The sequence below is a fragment of the Macaca nemestrina genome, chromosome 17, assembly GCF_043159975.1.
Source record: "Macaca nemestrina isolate mMacNem1 chromosome 17, mMacNem.hap1, whole genome shotgun sequence".
NCBI lineage: Eukaryota > Metazoa > Chordata > Mammalia > Primates > Cercopithecidae > Macaca > Macaca nemestrina.
Window position 1 is genome coordinate 50,117,652 of NC_092141.1, and position 17,923 is coordinate 50,135,574.

Sequence of the window (17,923 nt, forward strand, 5' to 3'; positions counted from 1 at the left end):
AAATTAGCCAAGCATGATACACACCTGTAATCCCAGCTACTCTGGAGGCCGAGACAGGAGAATCACTTGAACCTGGAGCCAGAGGATGCAGTGAGCTGAAATCGCACCATTGTACTCCAGCCTGGGCAACAAGAGTGAAACTCCATCTCAAAAAAAAGCCCAAAATACTGCTGTTTTTATAAATGATAAAAGAAATGTAATTGCATATATCAATAAGGTTTCCTCTCAGGTGATTACTTAGTGACCTTAATGTTTAGATGAGTTTGTCTTTTATTCTTATTTTACTAACTGTATAGTAATGGTCTGTTTTTCAATTTTAGATATGAATATCGTGTAGAGATGGTTCACCAGTCCTGTAATGATCCTACAAAAAATATCATTCGAGAATTTGCATCTGACTTTGAAGTTGGAGAATGCTGGGGCTATAATAGATTTTTCCGTTTGGACTTACTTGCAAATGAAGGATACTTGAATCCACAAAATGATACCGTGATTTTAAGGTAATAGGAAAAATTTAATGTTGTGGTTTTTATTGTGGGGAAATAATATCATTGGAACTGTATTTCAAAGATCATTTGGTTAAGAAAGATGAATATTGAAATTCATACTAACTATAACCTTATCACTTTCTTAACTGTTTTATTTAAGTGGATAATAATCAAAAATTTGTAGTCAAAAAGTCAAACTTTTTTTTTGACATCTAGTTAGTAATTTCATTAAAGATATGCCGGGTGCGGTGGTGCGCTGGTGTTTCCATCTACTCTGGAGGCCGAGATGGAAGGATAGATTGGGCCCAGGAGTTTGAGACCAGCTTAGGAAACATAATGAGACCCCCATCTCTTTAAAAAGAAAAAAAAAAATGTGTGTAGGGAGGAAACTACAACTTCCAGTAAATATAGTAATGTTCCATTTATCTGTTGAACTTCTAGTGACCTCACCGTTTGGAAATCTAAGAATAGTGAGGGATAAAGTGTTGATTTTTTTCACTTCACAGTGCATGTTATATTTGAGTGACTGGTTTTACAACTTAATTTTATAAAGCAGCTATCAGTTCTTTGTGAATAACAGAAAATTAAAAGAAGAATCAAGATGAAAGTTGATGAAAATGAGCAATTTTCTACTTTTTTCTTAAACTTTTATTTTAGGTTCAGGGATACTTATGTAGGTTTGTTATACAGGTAAACTCACATCGTGGTGATTTGCTGTACAGATTACTTCGTCACCCAGATACTAAGCCTAGTACCCAGTAGTTATTTTTTCTGATCCTCTCCCTTCCATCCTCAAGTAGGCCCCAGTGTCTGTTGTCTCCCCTCTTTATATCCCTGAGTTCTCATCATTTAGCGCCTTTTTTTTTTTTTTTTTTTTTTGAGATGGAGTCTCCCTCTGTCTCCCAGGCTGGAGTGCAGTGGCGCAATCTCGGCTCACTGCAAGCTCCGCCTCCCGGGTTCACGCCATTCTTCTGCCTCAGCCTCCTGAGTAGCTGAGACTACAGGTGCCCGCCACTGCATCCGGCTAATTTTGTTTTTGTATTTTTAGTAGAGACGGGGTTTCACCGTGTTAGCCAGGATGGTCTCAATCTCCTGACCTCTTGAGCCACCCGCCTCGGCCTCCCAAAGTGCTGGGATTACAGTCCTGAGCCACCGCGCCTGGCCCATTTAGCTCTTAAATAATAAGTGAGAACATGTGGTATTTGGGAAAACCATCAATTTTTTTTTTTTTTTGAGACAGTTTTTCTCTAGTTGCCCAGGTTGGAATGGAGTGCAGTGGTACGATCTTGGCTCCCTGCAGCATTCGCCTCCCAGGTTCAGGCGATTCTCCTGCCTCGGCCTCCTGAGTAGCTGGGATTGCAGGCATGGGCCACCACGCCCGGCTAATTTTGTACTTTTATTAGAGACGGGGTTTCTCCCTATTGGTCAGGCTGGTCTCGAACTCCCGACCTCAGGTGATCCACCCACCTCGGTCTCCCAAAGTGCTCTGATAACAGACGTGAGCCACCACGTCCAGCCAAAACCATCAATTTTTTATTGTTGATTGTTGGTTTAGTATTTACAAGAAAGGACAGAATATAAATACTGACTATAAAACAACAGCCCTATTTAGCCAGGCATGGTGGCTCACGCCTGTAATCCCAGCACTTTGGGAGGCTGAGGTAGGTAGATCACCTGGGGTCAGGAGTTTGAGACCAGCCTGGCCAATATGGTGAAATCCTGTCTTTACTAAAAATACAAAAATTAGCCGGGCATGGTGGTGGCACGCACCTGTAACCCCAGCTACTCAGGAGGCCGAGGCAGGAGAATCGCTTGAACCTGGCAGGTGGAGGTTGCAGTGAACCGAGATTATGCCACTGTACCCCAGCCTGGGCCACATAGCAAGACCCCATCTCAAAAAAAATAATAATAAAGTAAATAAAAACAACAGCCCTGTTTAACGTGGGGTAGTCTTTACACAGGTCAGAAGTTTTTGGGCATTAGCTGGGCGCCGTGGCTCATACCTGTAATCCCAGCACTTTGGGAGGCTGAAGTGGGTGGATCACCTGAGGTCAGGAGTTCAAGACCAGCCTGGGCAACATGGTGAAACCCTGTCTCTACTAAAAATACAAAAATTATTTGGGCGTGGTGGTGGGCGCTCGTAATCCCAGCTACTTGGGAAGCTGAGGCAGTTGAATCGCTTGAGCCCAGAAGGCAGATGTTGCAGTGACCCGAGATTTCACTAGTGCACTGCAGCCTGGACAACAAGAGTGAAACTCTGTCTTAAAAAAACAAAAAACAAACAAGATGTTTGGGTATCATTACATGATGTTGTAATTTGATGATCAAAATGAGAACTTGAATATTTAAAAAAGAGATTAAAATACGTTCGTAACTGAGAAGTTTCAGAGTATTTAGCAGTTTAAGAAGTTCTCATCACAATTTGAAACTTTTTTTTTCTTGAGAGTGATTTAATGTACTCCTAAATTTCCCTTATTCAGAGCTCTTTGTTCTTGAGCATACTGGACAGATCATATCAGCATTTACTCTTAGGTGTTTTCCATAGCTTTTCTGGAAGTGTAAAGAAGTTTAACAAGGGATATGATTTTCAGTGTAGGGAAAAAGATTCATGTTTTTGTTATTGTTTTGTTTTGTTTTGTTTAGAGGCAGTGTCTTGCTATATTGCCCAGTCTAGTCTAGAATTCTTGGGCTCAAGTGATCCTCCTGCCTCAACTTCCCAAGTAGGTGGGATTACAGGTGCATGCCACTGTGCCTGGAATCATGTTTTTTGAAGGGAGGGATTATTTTAGTTATCTTCATATAGCTTTTCAGACTTTTGGGGTTTAATGTTCGCCAAGAGAAGTAATTTATTGCTTTTCATGCTTCAGCCATAGAGAGAATTACAAAATTATTCAACTATCAATTTTACCAACCTACAAAAGACCCATTTTCTTATAGTCTTAGTTTCATCCTTATTACTGTTATATATTAGTACAGAAACAAATTCTTGTTAGGACATCATTTTTTTAAAGCAACATTGAGTCTGTACCATATGCCTGACACTGAGTTGCTAATAAGAAAAATATAGACATGGTTTTTGTCCACAGGGAACTCAAGATGAAATTGGCAGATAAAAAAAGAGTTTACTACACTCTTATTATAAAATAATGCTATAGTAGCACCATAAGTAAATTGCTATGAAATTCGTGGATAGGGAGCTTCTCATTATCGTATTATATTTATTTATTTAATGAAACATTGCTCAAACTTTAAACCTCATTTAGTTCAAGATTCTGGTGGAACTTTATTAGAAAGTTATTTAAGGCTTTTCTGTAACTATGAATATATATTTCATTCTTTCATTAAAACAGAAAGTTAAGAAAATTTACCTGCTGCTTGGTTTTGTTTTAATGGCAAAATATTATAATGCTCAGGGTTAACCACTGGTTTAAGTCATTCAAAGAAAATAATAGTGTTCAGACGATCTTACTTTAATGTCTTACCAGTGGGTGCTTCCTAGACTGTGAATCATCTCTGCTCAGTTCAGTTCAGAACATACTTTAATCTGTTTATTTTATTTTATTTTTATTTTGTATTATATTATATTATATTAGAGACGGAGTTTCGCTCTGTTGCCCAGGCTAGAGTGCAGTGACATGATCTCGGCTCACTGCAACCTTTGCCTCCCAGATTCAAGTGATTCTCCTGCCTCAGCCTCCTGAGTAGCTGGGATTACAGGCGCCCACCACCATACCCGGCTAATTTTTGTACTTTTAATAGAGATGGGGTTTCACCATGTTGGCGAGACTGGTCTTGAACTCCTGACCACAGGTGATCTGCCCGCCTCGGCCTCCCAGAGTGCTAGGATTACAGGCGTGAGCCACTGTGCCCAGCCAATCTCTTTTTTTTAAAAAAAAATACTCAAGTTCTCATTTTGATAATCCAAATATAGCATATAATGATGCCCAAAAACTTCTGACCTATCAAGACTACCCCAACATTAAATAGGACTGTTGTTTTATAGTTGGTGTTTATGTTCTGTCCTTTCTTGCATGAGTATTCTTGACTGAAACTAGGTATATACTGCCAGATAACTGTTAAATGGTCAGTAGGTTCTTACACTAAGGTGTAAAATCCTAGAAAAAAATGGACAGCTAACATTGTGTAACTGGGTAAAAGGCTGGAAGGAATGAAAGAGAGGTAGATATCCAAATTAATCTTGCCTTGTGGTGTTTCCTTTCTTCAAAAACACCTTCACACATGCACTGCAATTTTTTCACTATAAATATAGTTACGTTAGGCTATGTAACAAAGGTAGAGGTTTGTTTGCTTTAGTAAGTATTAGTTTTTTTAAAAATTAAAACAACTGGATAGATTAAGTTTCTGTCATTTATATATTAATATGATTTTATGTAGATGCAGTACTTTTTTTTCCTAATCTAAGCTGAAATAATGCCATATTGTAATAAGGGCAATTTTGATTGCTATCTTGAAGGGTTCGGGATATAGTTTATTTAGAGCATGTAACTCTTTGGGGGACAGTAAAGCAATCCTGGGTGGTTGACCCAGTAAATGATTTTTTTCTGAGGGGCAGGAAATATGGGAATGTGAGATGGAATAGAGAAATATAAAGAGCAGCATTTAAAACTTTGTATTTTGCTAGGGCCTGATTTAGGGAAGAAAGGGATAAGAGTTATCTTTCTCCTTATAGGAGGGAACTGCATGGTATATGGCTCTCTTCTTCCCAACTCATGATCATCATCATATTTTAGTTGCATTATTATAATATGCCTTAGTAGGTTAGTTTGGGGAGCTTAACTACAATGTACAATGTACTTTAGAAAGGTAGTTTGAGGACAACTGGATTTTCAGAATCTTGTGTCATAATCTGTGGATTACGTCTATAAACAGCAAATACTAGCAGCTCTAAGTTTATGTGAATTTTGGCCTTATAATCAAGTTAACCAAAATTACAGAATTCAAAGCTAGACTCATAATATTTTACCATTTGAATTTTTTTTTTTTTTTTAAATGTGGCACGATTCTTTTAAGGTTTCAGGTACGTTCACCAACTTTCTTTCAAAAATCCCGGGACCAGCATTGGTACATTACTCAGTTGGAAGCTGCACAGACTAGTTATATCCAACAAATAAACAACCTTAAAGAGGTAAGGAAATATATATTTCTGGTTTAGTGTTTCCTATTGTCCTTTTGGCTTGTTATATTTGTAATTAGATTTAATATATTTACTGCTATTTGTAATTTTGTAGTTTATAATTGGAAAAAAAATCTAGTTATCCTGTTCCCCATCCTTACTGGTTCTGCAGTGTCCAGTTTAGTAACCACTAGTCACATATGGCTATGTAAATTTTTGTTTTACTTTATTTATTTTTTATTTTGGAGACAGGGTCACACTCACTCTCGTTGCCAGGAACAGTTTCCACTAACTGCAGCTTCAGCTTCCCAAGCTTGGGTGGTCCTCCCACCTTAGCCTCCCAGGTAGCTCTGACTTTGAGCAGGTGTCATGGCTAGTTTTTGTATTTTTTATGGAGACAGGGGCTTCTCCGTATTGCCCAAGCTGGTCTTGAACTCCTGGGCTCAAGCACTCTGCCTGCCTTGGCCTCCTAAAGTGCTGAGGTTACAGGTGTGAGCCACTGTGCCTGGTCTGTAAATTTAACTTGATTAAAATTAAAAATTTAATTCCTTAGTTGCAGTAGCCACATTTCAAGTGCTTGCATTGGGTACTGCAAATCTAGAGCATTTCCGTCATTGCATAAAGTTGTTTTGAACAGTGTGGCTGTAGTTTGAGGTAAGCTCTTTGTGTTTCTGTCAGTGACTTAGTTTCTCTTCCACAAGTTATCTTGGATTTAGAGGATTCTAGGCTATAGCACAATTAAAAGTTGTCCCATCTTGAACTCTTAACTATTATTGAATGAGCACTAGAGAAGATTAATTGATGAATTTTTATTTTACAATGATAAACTAAGGAATGTTTCATTTCCCTTAGGAACTTAGGATGTGGCGGAAGGTTTGGAGTGCTGAGAATCGTTAATAGGTCAGGGAGGAAAATATGAATAAATACATGCTTTCAGAGATTTTCATGTTAAATGTACTATTTATTTATTTATTTATTTTTATTTATTTTTTTTGAGACGGAGTCTCGCTCTGTCACCCAGGCTGGAGTGCAGTGACCTGATCTCAGCTCACTGCAAGCTCCGCCTCCCGGGTTTACGCCATTCTCCGGCCTCAGCCTCCCGAGTAGCTGGGACTACAGGCGCCCGCCACCTCGCCCGGCTAGTTTTTTGTATTTCTTAATAGAGACGGGGTTTCACCGTGTTAGCCAGGATGGTCTCGATCTCCTGACCTCGTGATCCGCCCGTCTCGGCCTCCCAAAGTGCTGGGATTACAGGCTTGGGCCACCGCACCTGGCCAAATGTACTATTTAAAACTACCTGTATTCACTTACTGTTTGCTATTTGTATGTTTAGCTTAGGCTGGATATGAAAGAAGGAAGATGAGCATATATGGGGCAGTTTATCTTTGTCATCAATTTTTTTCATAAATAAAAGGCAGTAGGGATTCAGAGAAATAGTTTAAGAAATGGTGCCAAGTGAGGTGGCTCACTCCTGTAATCCCAGCATGTTGGGAGGCCGAGACCAGAAGATCATTTGAGCCCAGGAGTTCAAAACCAGCCTGAGCAACGTAGCAAGATAAATAAAAAATGAAATTAGCTAAGCATGGTGGCACATGCCTCCAGTCCCAGCCACTTGAGAGGCTGAGGCAGTAGGATCTGTTGAGCCCAGTAGTTCAAGGCTTGCAGTGAGCTGTGATGGCACCACTGCACTTCAGCCTGGGCAACAGAGTGAGACAGTTCTCAAAAAATAGATAAGGAAAGAAAGAAATGGTTTTAGGAGCGTCTGGATGCATTTTTTTTTTTAGCTAGAAACATCTTTTACTGTGCCAGTGAGCTATGGCTAATATTTGTGCTTTTCTTGTTTTAAAAGAGACTTACTATTGAGCTATCTCGAACTCAGAAGTCAAGAGATTTGTCACCACCAGATAACCATCTTAGCCCCCAAAATGATGATGTTCCGGAGACACGAGCTAAGAAGTCTGCGTGCTCTGACATGCTTCTTGAGGGTGGTCCTACTACAGCTTCTATAAGAGAGGCCAAAGAGGATGAAGAAGAGGAGGAGAAGATTCAGAATGAAGATTATCATGTAATAATGAGGCCAGTTTTAGATTTTTGTGTTTGATAAAAGAAACAGTAGAATCATGGCTTTTAACGTATTATGTGCTGAAACAGTAGGCTAAAAATATTGTCCATTGATTTCCATTAGTAATGTATATATGCCCTTATGTAAATGTTAATAAGTCAGAAGTTGTTGAATCAAAGCATTTCAAGATTCTGAAATAATACATTCTATAAAACAAACTGTGATGTACATTTTAAAAACTAAACTACCATAAATTGTGGATTTTAAAAGTGTGTTCTGGCCGGGTGCGGTGGCTCACACTGTAATCCCAGCACTTTGGGAGGCCAAGGTGGGCAGATCACATGAGGTCAGGAGTTCGAGACCACCCTGGCCAACATGGTGAAACCCTGTCTCTACTAAAAATACAAAAATTAGCTGGGTGTGGTGATGCTTGCCTGTAATCCCAGCTACTTGGGAGGCTGAGGTAGGAGAATCACTTGAACCTGGGAGGTGGAGGTTGCTGTGTGCCAAGATTGTGCCACTGCACTCCAGCCTGGGAGACAGAGCAAGACTCCATCTCAAAGAAAAAGAAAAAAAACCAGGTGTTCTATTTTCATTCACTGAAACTAGTACATACCTTGTCATTACTTATGTAGGTAGAATGATTTAGGATTTAGTAGATAACCAGGCTCTATCCCAGCTAAACAACAGCCAGAATCCAGAATAAGAATTTAAGAAGTAGATATTTTTACATAAGAAGGGATGCCTAGATAGTTGTTTTTTTTGGTAGTAATTTTTAAGATGAGATACTTCAGTTTTAAGTTACGTTGAAGGACCCAGTGGGTCGAGAGAATGCACAGATTAAGTGCTTTGATAAACTAGAGATAATAGGGTTTGGAATGGAGCAGTCAGGTGAAGCAGTTAGTCTTTGACAAACTGAGTTAAAGGAAGGGTGGAGTTTGCAGGTAAGGCAGCTGAAAGTTGGGGAAGTTTTTGCTTAATAGTGGGTATTTTTTTTCTGTGCAGATAGGTGACAGTGTTAATTAATGACCTTGATAATGGTAAAATTAGGTAGAACTGAGGAGTGATGGTTTGAAACATAGCTCTGTGAGGAAGCTGATGTGGAATATGTGAAGGATTCCAGTCACACTGAGGGCCCAGCTGAAGGCGGCACGCATAAGTTAGTAAAATGATGTCACTGTGGTTGTGTGATTTTTCTCCACAGGGCTCAGCAGCTGAGGCACAGAAGCAGAAAATAGCTTTTTGATAACTATATTATTCTTTGGTGCTTGGTTTATGGGGTGGATGGGGTGATCAACTGAGTAGAAACATTTGGAATAGATGTCTTGTTTTCTTGGCATTGATCTAGCACGAGCTTTCAGATGGAGATCTGGATCTGGATCTTGTTTATGAGGATGAAGTAAATCAGCTAGATGGCAGCAGTTCCTCTGCTAGTTCCACAGCAACAAGTAATACAGAAGAAAATGATATTGATGAAGAAACTATGTGAGTGTCCCACTTTACTACTGTAAAGCATTTAAGTGGTAATTATTAGAAGCATATTAACTAACTCACCCTTAAAAGTAGGGACATTCAGCACTTTTTTGAAAGGTTGAATCAATAGCCAGTTTTCTCCCTCTGATCTCTGGGCTCTTAGCCAATAATTTTTGTTTTTGTTTCACCTTTTAAATTTGAATTTTGAAATTATTTTATGCCTAAGAAAAGTTCAGAATTCCATATTTCCTTCACACAGATTCATTCACTATTAATATTTTGCTTTATATTTCTCTGTAATTTTTTTCTGAAACACTTGAGATTGAATATACTTCTCATTGTCTACTTTTCTAAAAACAAGGATATTCTTACATAACTATAGAATAGTTATCAAGATCTGGAAATTAACATTGATGTAATACTGTAACCTTCTAAAAATTTGCCAGTAATGTCCTTTGTCAGGATCACATTGCATTTAGTTGTTAAATCGATTTAGTTATCTTCCATCTGGGTTACTTTTTTAGAAATTTGTTTTTCGGCTGGGCGCGGTGGCTCACACCTGTAATCCCAGCACTTTGGGAGACCAAGGCAGGTGGATCACGAGGTCAGGAGATCGAGACCATCCTGGCTAACACGGTGAAACCCCGTCTCTACTAAAAATACAAAAAGAAATTAGCCGGGCGTGGTGGCGGGTGCCTGTAGTCCCAGCTACTCGGGAGGCTGAGGCAGGAGAATGGCATGAACCCAGGAGGCGGAGCTTGCAGTGAGCCAAGATCGCACCACTACACTCCAGCCTGGGCAACAGAGCGAGACTGTCTCAAAAAAAAAAAAAAAAAATTGTTTTTTATGACTAATACTTTTTGAGAAATACAGAATAGTTTATTTTGTAGAAAGTCCCTCAATTTGGATTAGTCTGAAGTTTCCTCATGATTAGATAGAGATTACACAGTTTTGGCAGGGATACTACGGAAATGATAATGTATCCTTTTCACTGCATCATGTGGGAGTGGAGCATGATGTCAATATGTCCCATTACTTGTGGTTAATTTTGATCACTTGGTTGAGGTAGCATCCGCCAGATTTCTGCACTCCAAAATTACTACTTTTTCCTTTATAATTAAGAAGTATCTTGTGTATGGGACTGTAAATATATTTTTCTTCCTACTTTTTCCTGTGAATTTTGACACCCCTTGATGAGTGTTGCTTGAAAAAGGTTACTGTGTTGATTGCCAAGTGGTGTTTTTCTAATTCCATTATTTCTTATTCATTAGTTGCAATTTAAGGAAGAGCTTTCCCTTCTGCCCTATTGATGAACTAATTAATGAATATCATTAATGTGGATAAATTTTTTTTCTTGAGATGGAGTCTTGCTCTGTCACCCAGGCTGGCATGCAGTGTCACGATCTTGGCTCACTGCAACCTCCACCTCCTGGGTTCAGGTGATCCTTCCACCTCAGCCTCCCGAGTAGCAAGGATTACGGGCACATACCACCACGCCTGGCTATTTTTTTTGTATTTTTAGTGGAGATGGGGTTTCACCACGTTGGCCAGGCTGATCTTGAACTCCTGACTTCAGGTGATCTTCCCACCTCAGCCTCCCAAAGTGCTGGGATTACAGGTGTGAGCCACTGCGCCTGGTGATTTTTGGATTTTTAAACCAAGCTTGCCTTCCTGGGACACATCCCACTTGGTCATAGTGTGTAATTTTTTTTTTTTTTTTTTTTTTGAGACAGAGTCTCACACTGTCACCCAGGCTGAAGTGCAATGGCATGATCTCGGTTCACTGCAACCTCCGCCTCCCAGGTTCAAGCGATTCTCCTGTCTCAGCCTCCTGAGTAGCTGGGATTATAGGCACCCACCACTACGCCTGGCTAATTTTTTGTATTTTTAGTAGAGATGAGGTTTCACTATGTTGGTCAGGCTGGTCTCAAACACCTGACCTCGTGATCCACCGTCTCGTCCTCCCAAAGTGCTGGAATTACAAGTGTGATCCACCTTGCCTGGCCGTCCTTTTTTTTTTTCTTTTTTTAATTTGAGACGGTGTCTCTCTCTGTCACCCAGGCTGGAGTGCAGTGGCGCGATACCCACTCTCTGCAAGCTCCGCCTCCTGATTCACACCATTCTCCTGCCTCAGCCTCCCGAGTAGTTGGGACTACAGGCTCCCACCACCTGGCCTGGCTAAGTTTTTTTTGTATTTTTAATAGAGATGGGGTTTCACCGTGTTAGCCAGGATGGTCTCGATCTTCTGACCTCGTGATCCACCTGCCTTGGCCTGGGATTACAGGTGTGAGCCATTACACCCAGGAATTTTTTTTTTTTTCCTAAGAAAATCTTGCTTTGTGGCCGGGCTGGAGTACTGTGGCATGATTATAGCTCCCCGTAACCTTGAACTCTGGCCTCAAGTGATCCACCTGCTTCAGCCTTCCTAGTAGCTAGGACTACTGGTGTGCATCATCACGCTTGGCTCATGATTCTTTTTATATGTTGCTGGATTCTGTTTGCTAGTACAGTTGTCCCTCAGTATCCTTGTGGTATTGGTTCTAGGACCCCTCCTTGGATACTAAAATCTGAGGATGCTCAAGTCTCTTATATAAAATGGCAGAGTAGTTGCATATAACCTATACACATCCTCCCCTATACTTTAAATCATTTCTAGATTACTTATAATACCTAATACAATGTAAATGCTATGTTGTTATGCTCTATAGTATACAGAATAATGACAAGGGGAAAAAGTCTGTGCATGGCTTTATTTTGTTTTGTTTTATTTATTTTTTTTGAGATGGAGTTTCGCTCTTGTCGCCCAGGCTGGAACGCAGTGGCACAATCTCAGCTCACTGCAGCCTCCACCTCCCGGGTTCAAGCGGTTTTCCTGCCTCAGTCTGCTGAGTAGCTGGGATTATACACACCTGCCACCATGCCTGACTAATTTTTTGTATTTTTAGTAGAGACAGGGTTTTGCCATGTTGGCCAAGCTGGTTTCAAACTCCTGGTCTCAGGTGATCCACCTGCCTCGGCCTCCCAAAGTGCTGGGATTACAGGTGTGAGCCCCCGCACCCGGCCAACTTTATTTTTTGAGACAGGGTCTTGCCCTGTCACCCAAGCTGGAGTGCAGTGGTGTTGTGATCACAGCTCACTGCAACCTCGACCTCCTGGGCTCAAGTGATCCTCCCACCTCGGTTTTCCAAGTAGCTAGGACTACAGGTGCTTGCCAACACACCTGGCTAATTTTTAAATTTTTTGTAGAGATGGGGTCTCACTATGGCCTTACTATGTTGTTCTAGGCTGGCCCCGAACTCCTAGGCTCAAGCAGTCCTCCAGCCTCGGCTTCCCCAAGTGCTGAGATTACAGGCATGAACCACCGCACCAGGCCTTAAAAAATATTTTTGATCCACAGTTGGTTGAATGTGCAGATGCAGAGCCCACAGATATAGAAGGCCAACTGTATTTTGTTGATGCTGTTAATAGTGTTGTATGTTTCTCTGAGTGTTGTATGTGTCTCTGCTTCTCCCTGTAGGCAAAATCTCTGAGCCAAAACTTTGAAGTTGCAGTGAGGATAAAAGTATACCTCCCTTACTTTAGAAGCTGAGTTAACTGGATGTTGGGGACAGTAGCCTTAGTTCTTTCCTTTTCAGGCTTGGGACCTCCACCTTATGAATAAGCTGGGACAGGGATGATCTGGGCCCCAGTATTCTCATCATGCTGCATCCAAGTAGAGCCTCTATTCCACAAGTGGGTCTCAGCAGAAGGGAGTCTCCATGTCTTGGCGGTGTGTGCCTGTACTATAACATCAGCAATAGGTAGCTGGGGGCAGAATGAGAAATGGAGATATCTTGCCACTCCTAGGAATATAGCCCTCCTCTTGGAAGCTTGGGAAGTGGGAGGCCTATGTTCTTCACTGCACCAATCTGGAGTGGAATTTCTGTAACGCCAAGTTAGGAAGCAGAGTGGTCTTGGTTCAAATCCTGCGGATACCCACTTGTCTTACCCAGGTTTTATAGATTTTTTTGAGTAGATGTTTCTTCATTTGCTGTATACCCTTGGGACCATTTCCAGAGTCGTTAAGTGGTTGTTTTTAAAATAATTGTCACCAGTTTGACTAACGAGCAGATCTGCAGAGCTCCTTACATTGTCAAGCTGGATGCTTATCTTGAGATTTCCTTAAATATCCAAGACTATCATTGATTGGTACTGTTTCAAATAGTACTTTGTTGTTTAAAATAAAGTAATAGTGAGTGTTTTTTAATATGAGAGACTTTGTATGGCCTAGTCAGTACCCTCTTTTCTGAAATTTTATTTTTGGAAAAATAGTATTTAGTCATAAACAGTAATTTGGGCCTTTCTTTTTTTGGATATTAAATTGTAATATTTTAAGCCTAATTTATTACCATTAAGCTACCAGTTCTCAGAAGCTGGAATTTCTTCTAACAGTGGTTCTTAGATTTATTAGTGTTTCATTTATTTCTTTTTTTTTTTTGCCTGACACAGTTCTTTTTTTTTTAATCTTCTTTTCCTTTCCTGTCCTGTCCTGTCCTGTCCTTCTTGAGACAGAGTCTCGCTCTGTTGCCCAGGCTGGAGTGCGGTAGTGCAATCTTGGGCTCACTGCAACCTCCACCTCCCAGGTTCAACCGATTCTCCTGCCTCAGGCTCCTGAGGAGCTGGGATTACAGGCACCCACCACAACACCCAGCTAATTTTTGTATTTTTAGGAGAGACAGGGTTTTGCCATGTTGGCCAGGCTGGTCTCGAAATCCTGACCTCAGGTGATCCGCCCACCTTAGCCTCCCAAAGTGCTGGGATTTCAGGTGTGAGCCACCATACCTGGCCTTGATATATATATTTTTTAATTCCGTTTTTTTCTTAGCTTTGTAAGAAGAAATGGCTGATTTTTTTTTTTTCTTTTTTTTTTGAGATGGAGTCTCGCCCTGTCCCCCAGGCTGGAGTGCAGTGGCGCAATCTTGGCTCACTGCAAGCTCCGCCTCCTGGGTTCACGCCATTCTCCTGATTCAGCCTCCTGAGTAGCTGGGACTACAGGTGTCCGCCACCAAGCCCAGCTAATTTTTAGTATTTTTAGCAGAGACGGGAATTTCACTGTGTTAGCCAGGATGGTCTCAATCTCCTGACCTTGTGATCCGCCCGCCTCAGCCTCCCAAAGTGCTGGGATTGTAGGCGTGAGCCACCGTGCCTGGCCGATATTTTTTGAAGGTTGTTTAAACAATAACATTACCACTACTTAAATTTGGATAGTGACAAAAAATCTTTCTCCTTTTTGTATTTAGAAATATCTTATTTCACAGAAAAATCTGCATATCATAAAATTTGTTGAGGTGTGAAAAACGTTTATTGTATCGCTCTATATGAATGATGGATTTTGTATATTCTTAGGTCTGGAGAAAATGATGTGGAATATAACAACATGGAATTAGAAGAGGGAGAACTCATGGAAGATGCAGCTGCAGGACCTGCAGGTAATGAGGTCACCCACTGCCTCCAAGCCATTCTATTTTCTCCCTGCTCTTCTCTGACCGTATTATATTTTAAATAGGTGGTAGCCACTGCTTGTACATGGTTCGTGGTGTTGGAAGTGCTACATCTTGTAATACGGATTTTTTAGAGTTCATTACTAAAGATACTTAATAATAATAGCTACCATTTAAAAAATGTTCTTATGTACCAGGCACTGTGAGAAGCACTTTATATGCCTTATATTAATAAAATTCTGGTGGTACATTCACCGATGGATAGAGAAATTACAGCAACTTGCCAACTTTTAGCAATTTAGTAAATGAGAGTAATTGAATCCCCAGTTTTGTCTGTATCCCATGCTTATATTTTATACTGTTTTCTGATATAAAGTCTTATTTGTATATCTTCCTGGACTATAGAATGATCTCAATGGAATAATTGACTCTTAGACTTACAAAGGATCTTAAAGAGCTCATTTTATGGTTTTTAGTTGCCTGGTCATATAGCTGGTTGTTAGTACAACCAGACTAGAACTCCAGATTGTCCTGGGTTTGTGGACCCAGCATTTTTCTCCCAAACTACACTGCTTCTCCTGGGAAGAACTGACTTATATAATGAGTACTTTTTTTGTGTGTTCTCGGATCTATTTAATTAAGTAGTGAATCTTGGCTAGAGTAATTAAAAGTTAGCTTTCTACTGTTTCTGTTTTACCCATGTTCTCCTCAGTGTGAACACTGGCATATTCTTCTTTTTTTTTTTTTTTTTTTTTTTTTTTTTTTTTGAGACGGAGTCTCGCTCTGTTGCCCAGGCTGGAGTACAGTGGTGTGATCTCGGCTCACTGCAAGCTCCGCCTCCCAGGCTCACGCCGTTCTCCTGCCTCAGCCTCTGGAGTAGCTAGGACTACAGGCACCCGCCACCACGCCCGGAGAACTTTTTGTATTTTTGGTGAAGACGGGGTTTCACTGTGTTAGCCAGGATGGTCTCGATCTCCTGACCTCATGATCCGCCCGCCTTGGCCTCCCAAAGTGCTGGGATTACAGGCGTGAGCCACTGCGCCTGGCCAACACTGGCATACTCTTAATATGCTTGGATAACTAAAGACTTCTAAATACTAGTCCTCACCATTTCAACTCCAACCTAAGCCCTATATTCTTTCTACTCCTGACTTTAATCCTGGGTAATCGTATCCACACCTGTATTTCAGTTACTATCTATATACTGATTACTCTTCAAGTTCTTTCTTTAGCCTTTGACTTTCCAGTAATTTCCAAACCCTTATCTTGGTGTGACTCAGCACCTCCCAAACACAAATTACTGTCTTTTCATCTGCCAGCTTGCCTGTCAGCAGTAGCTACCCTGATTGATAGTGCTATACATTCTTTACTTCTTCCTCTCCCTAAAAGTTTACCTTTAGTGTATTACCAAGATCTGTTGGTTCTGTCTCCTAAATCGTGCGTAAATTCATTTGATACTCCCACTCCTTTGCCATTCCTAGTCTAGGCCTCTGTCTTTCACAACAGCCTTTCACCTGGGTTCTTTGTATTTATTATTGTTCCCCTCCATTTTTACAGCATGAATCCATTTTTACAGCATGGATTCAGAATGAGGGTGTTTTTTTCTTTCTGATTAATATCTAATCGTGTTACTTCTCTGCCAGACTTGGTGACTCACACCTGTAATCTCAGCACTTTGGGAGGCTGATGTGGGTGCATTGCTTGAGTCCAGGAGTTTGAGACCAGCCTGGGCAACGTGGTGAAACCCTGTCTCTACAAAAAATACAAAAAAAGTTAGCCAGATGTGGTGGCAAAATTGCTGCCTGTGGTCCCAGCTATTTGGGTGGCTGAGGTGGGAGGATCACCTGAGCCAGAAAGCGGAGCCTGCAGTAAGCTGAGATAGCACCACTGTACTCCAGCCTAGGCAACAAAGTGAGACCCTGTTTCAAAAAAAGAAATAAAAATAATGAAAAATAATATCTAATCATGTTATTTCTCTACTTAAAAACTCTTTAAGGATTATATTTATTATAGGATAAAGTCCAAACTTGTTAACATGGCACATAAATTCCTTTATGTCTGGATTCCTGTTTGTTTCCTTAGTCTTACTTCTCTCATTCCTCTGTGTCATTCTTTAGTCAGGAGGAACTTCAAAGAATCACAAGATCTACAAATTTAGAGAGAAAGCTTTAATTCTTATAAAGACTGGCCATCCTGACAAGCTGTGAAGTATAGCCTCTGGTAAAGACTAAAAGCAGGCACTTTGCAGGAGGGAAGGGTAACATAGGAATTGATAATGAATAAGTTGTCCAAGTACAACTAAATGGATTCAACAGGGTATAGGAGGAGCTGTGAATATCATGAAGAGGGGAACACATGCATGCATAGTAGACAAACATGCATGTTACATGCATTTCATGTTTACTTTGGACTGGGGATTGAACATTTAAATGCATTACAATTAGGCCCTGTTGTCAAAAGGTAAAACCAACGACACAAAGGTAAAACCAACGACACAACGACTCAATGCTCAACCTCTGTATACCGGCCAGAACCAGTCCATGGTTGGGGACTCTTAACAGGAGAAAGTTACTGAAATCAGTCTTTTGTCCAATGAAAGCTCTGTAGTTATGGCTTGTAGAACGGGGAGTGAGTCAGTCAGCATCTGGCAGTCAGTAAGCTGCAATTGTTTCAATATTGCTTATCTTGAGGCCAGTGCTTGCTTAGCTTCTAGAAAAAAGAAGAAACCCTGTTTGGAGTTAGAATGTAGTTTATTCTTTAAGTATAGGGAGCATGTGACTTAATCCCTGTCTGGCATAGCATTAAGTCTTACTGACTGACTGACTTTTCAGCTTTGTGTGTTTTCTTTTAGTTAGGTCCATTCTTTCCTCTCTTAAACTGTGTGGTAGGGAAATTCTTTTTTTTTTTTTTTTTTTTTTTTTGAGACGGAGTCTCGCTCTGTCGCCCAGGCTGGAGTGCAGTGGCACGATCTCGGCTCACTGCAAGCTCCGCCTCCCGGGTTCATGCCATTCTCCTGCCTCAGCCTCCCGAGTAGCTGAGACTACAGGCGCCCACAACCGCGCCCGGCTAATTTTTTGTATTTTTAGTAGAGACGGGGTTTCACCGTGGTCTCGATCTCCTGACCTTGTGATCCGCCTGCCTCGGCCTCCCAAAGTGCTGGGATTACAGGCTTGAGCCACCGCGCCCGGCCGGGAAATTCTTGTATATAACATTTATATACACTTAGGGTAAAGAAGAGTTTACATTTTTGAATTATATATTCATAAAATATTTACTGAGCACTTGA

The 17,923-nt window shown here is 40.8% G+C and overlaps 1 protein-coding gene across 16 annotated transcripts in view; it reads left to right on the top strand.

The window, feature by feature from the left end:
- LOC105476833 (tripartite motif containing 37) overlaps window positions 1–17,923 on the top strand; it is a 135,852-nt gene that overhangs the window by 48,768 nt on the left and 69,161 nt on the right. For all 16 annotated transcript variants that reach the window (XM_011733091.3, XM_071082852.1, XM_024791249.2 and 13 more), the window contains 5 exons: window positions 321–500; window positions 5,520–5,634; window positions 7,472–7,687; window positions 9,033–9,169; window positions 14,543–14,625. In XM_011733091.3, coding sequence (XP_011731393.2) covers window positions 321–500; window positions 5,520–5,634; window positions 7,472–7,687; window positions 9,033–9,169; window positions 14,543–14,625 — 731 coding nt within the window. The remainder of the gene's footprint in view (window positions 1–320; window positions 501–5,519; window positions 5,635–7,471; window positions 7,688–9,032; window positions 9,170–14,542; window positions 14,626–17,923) is intronic.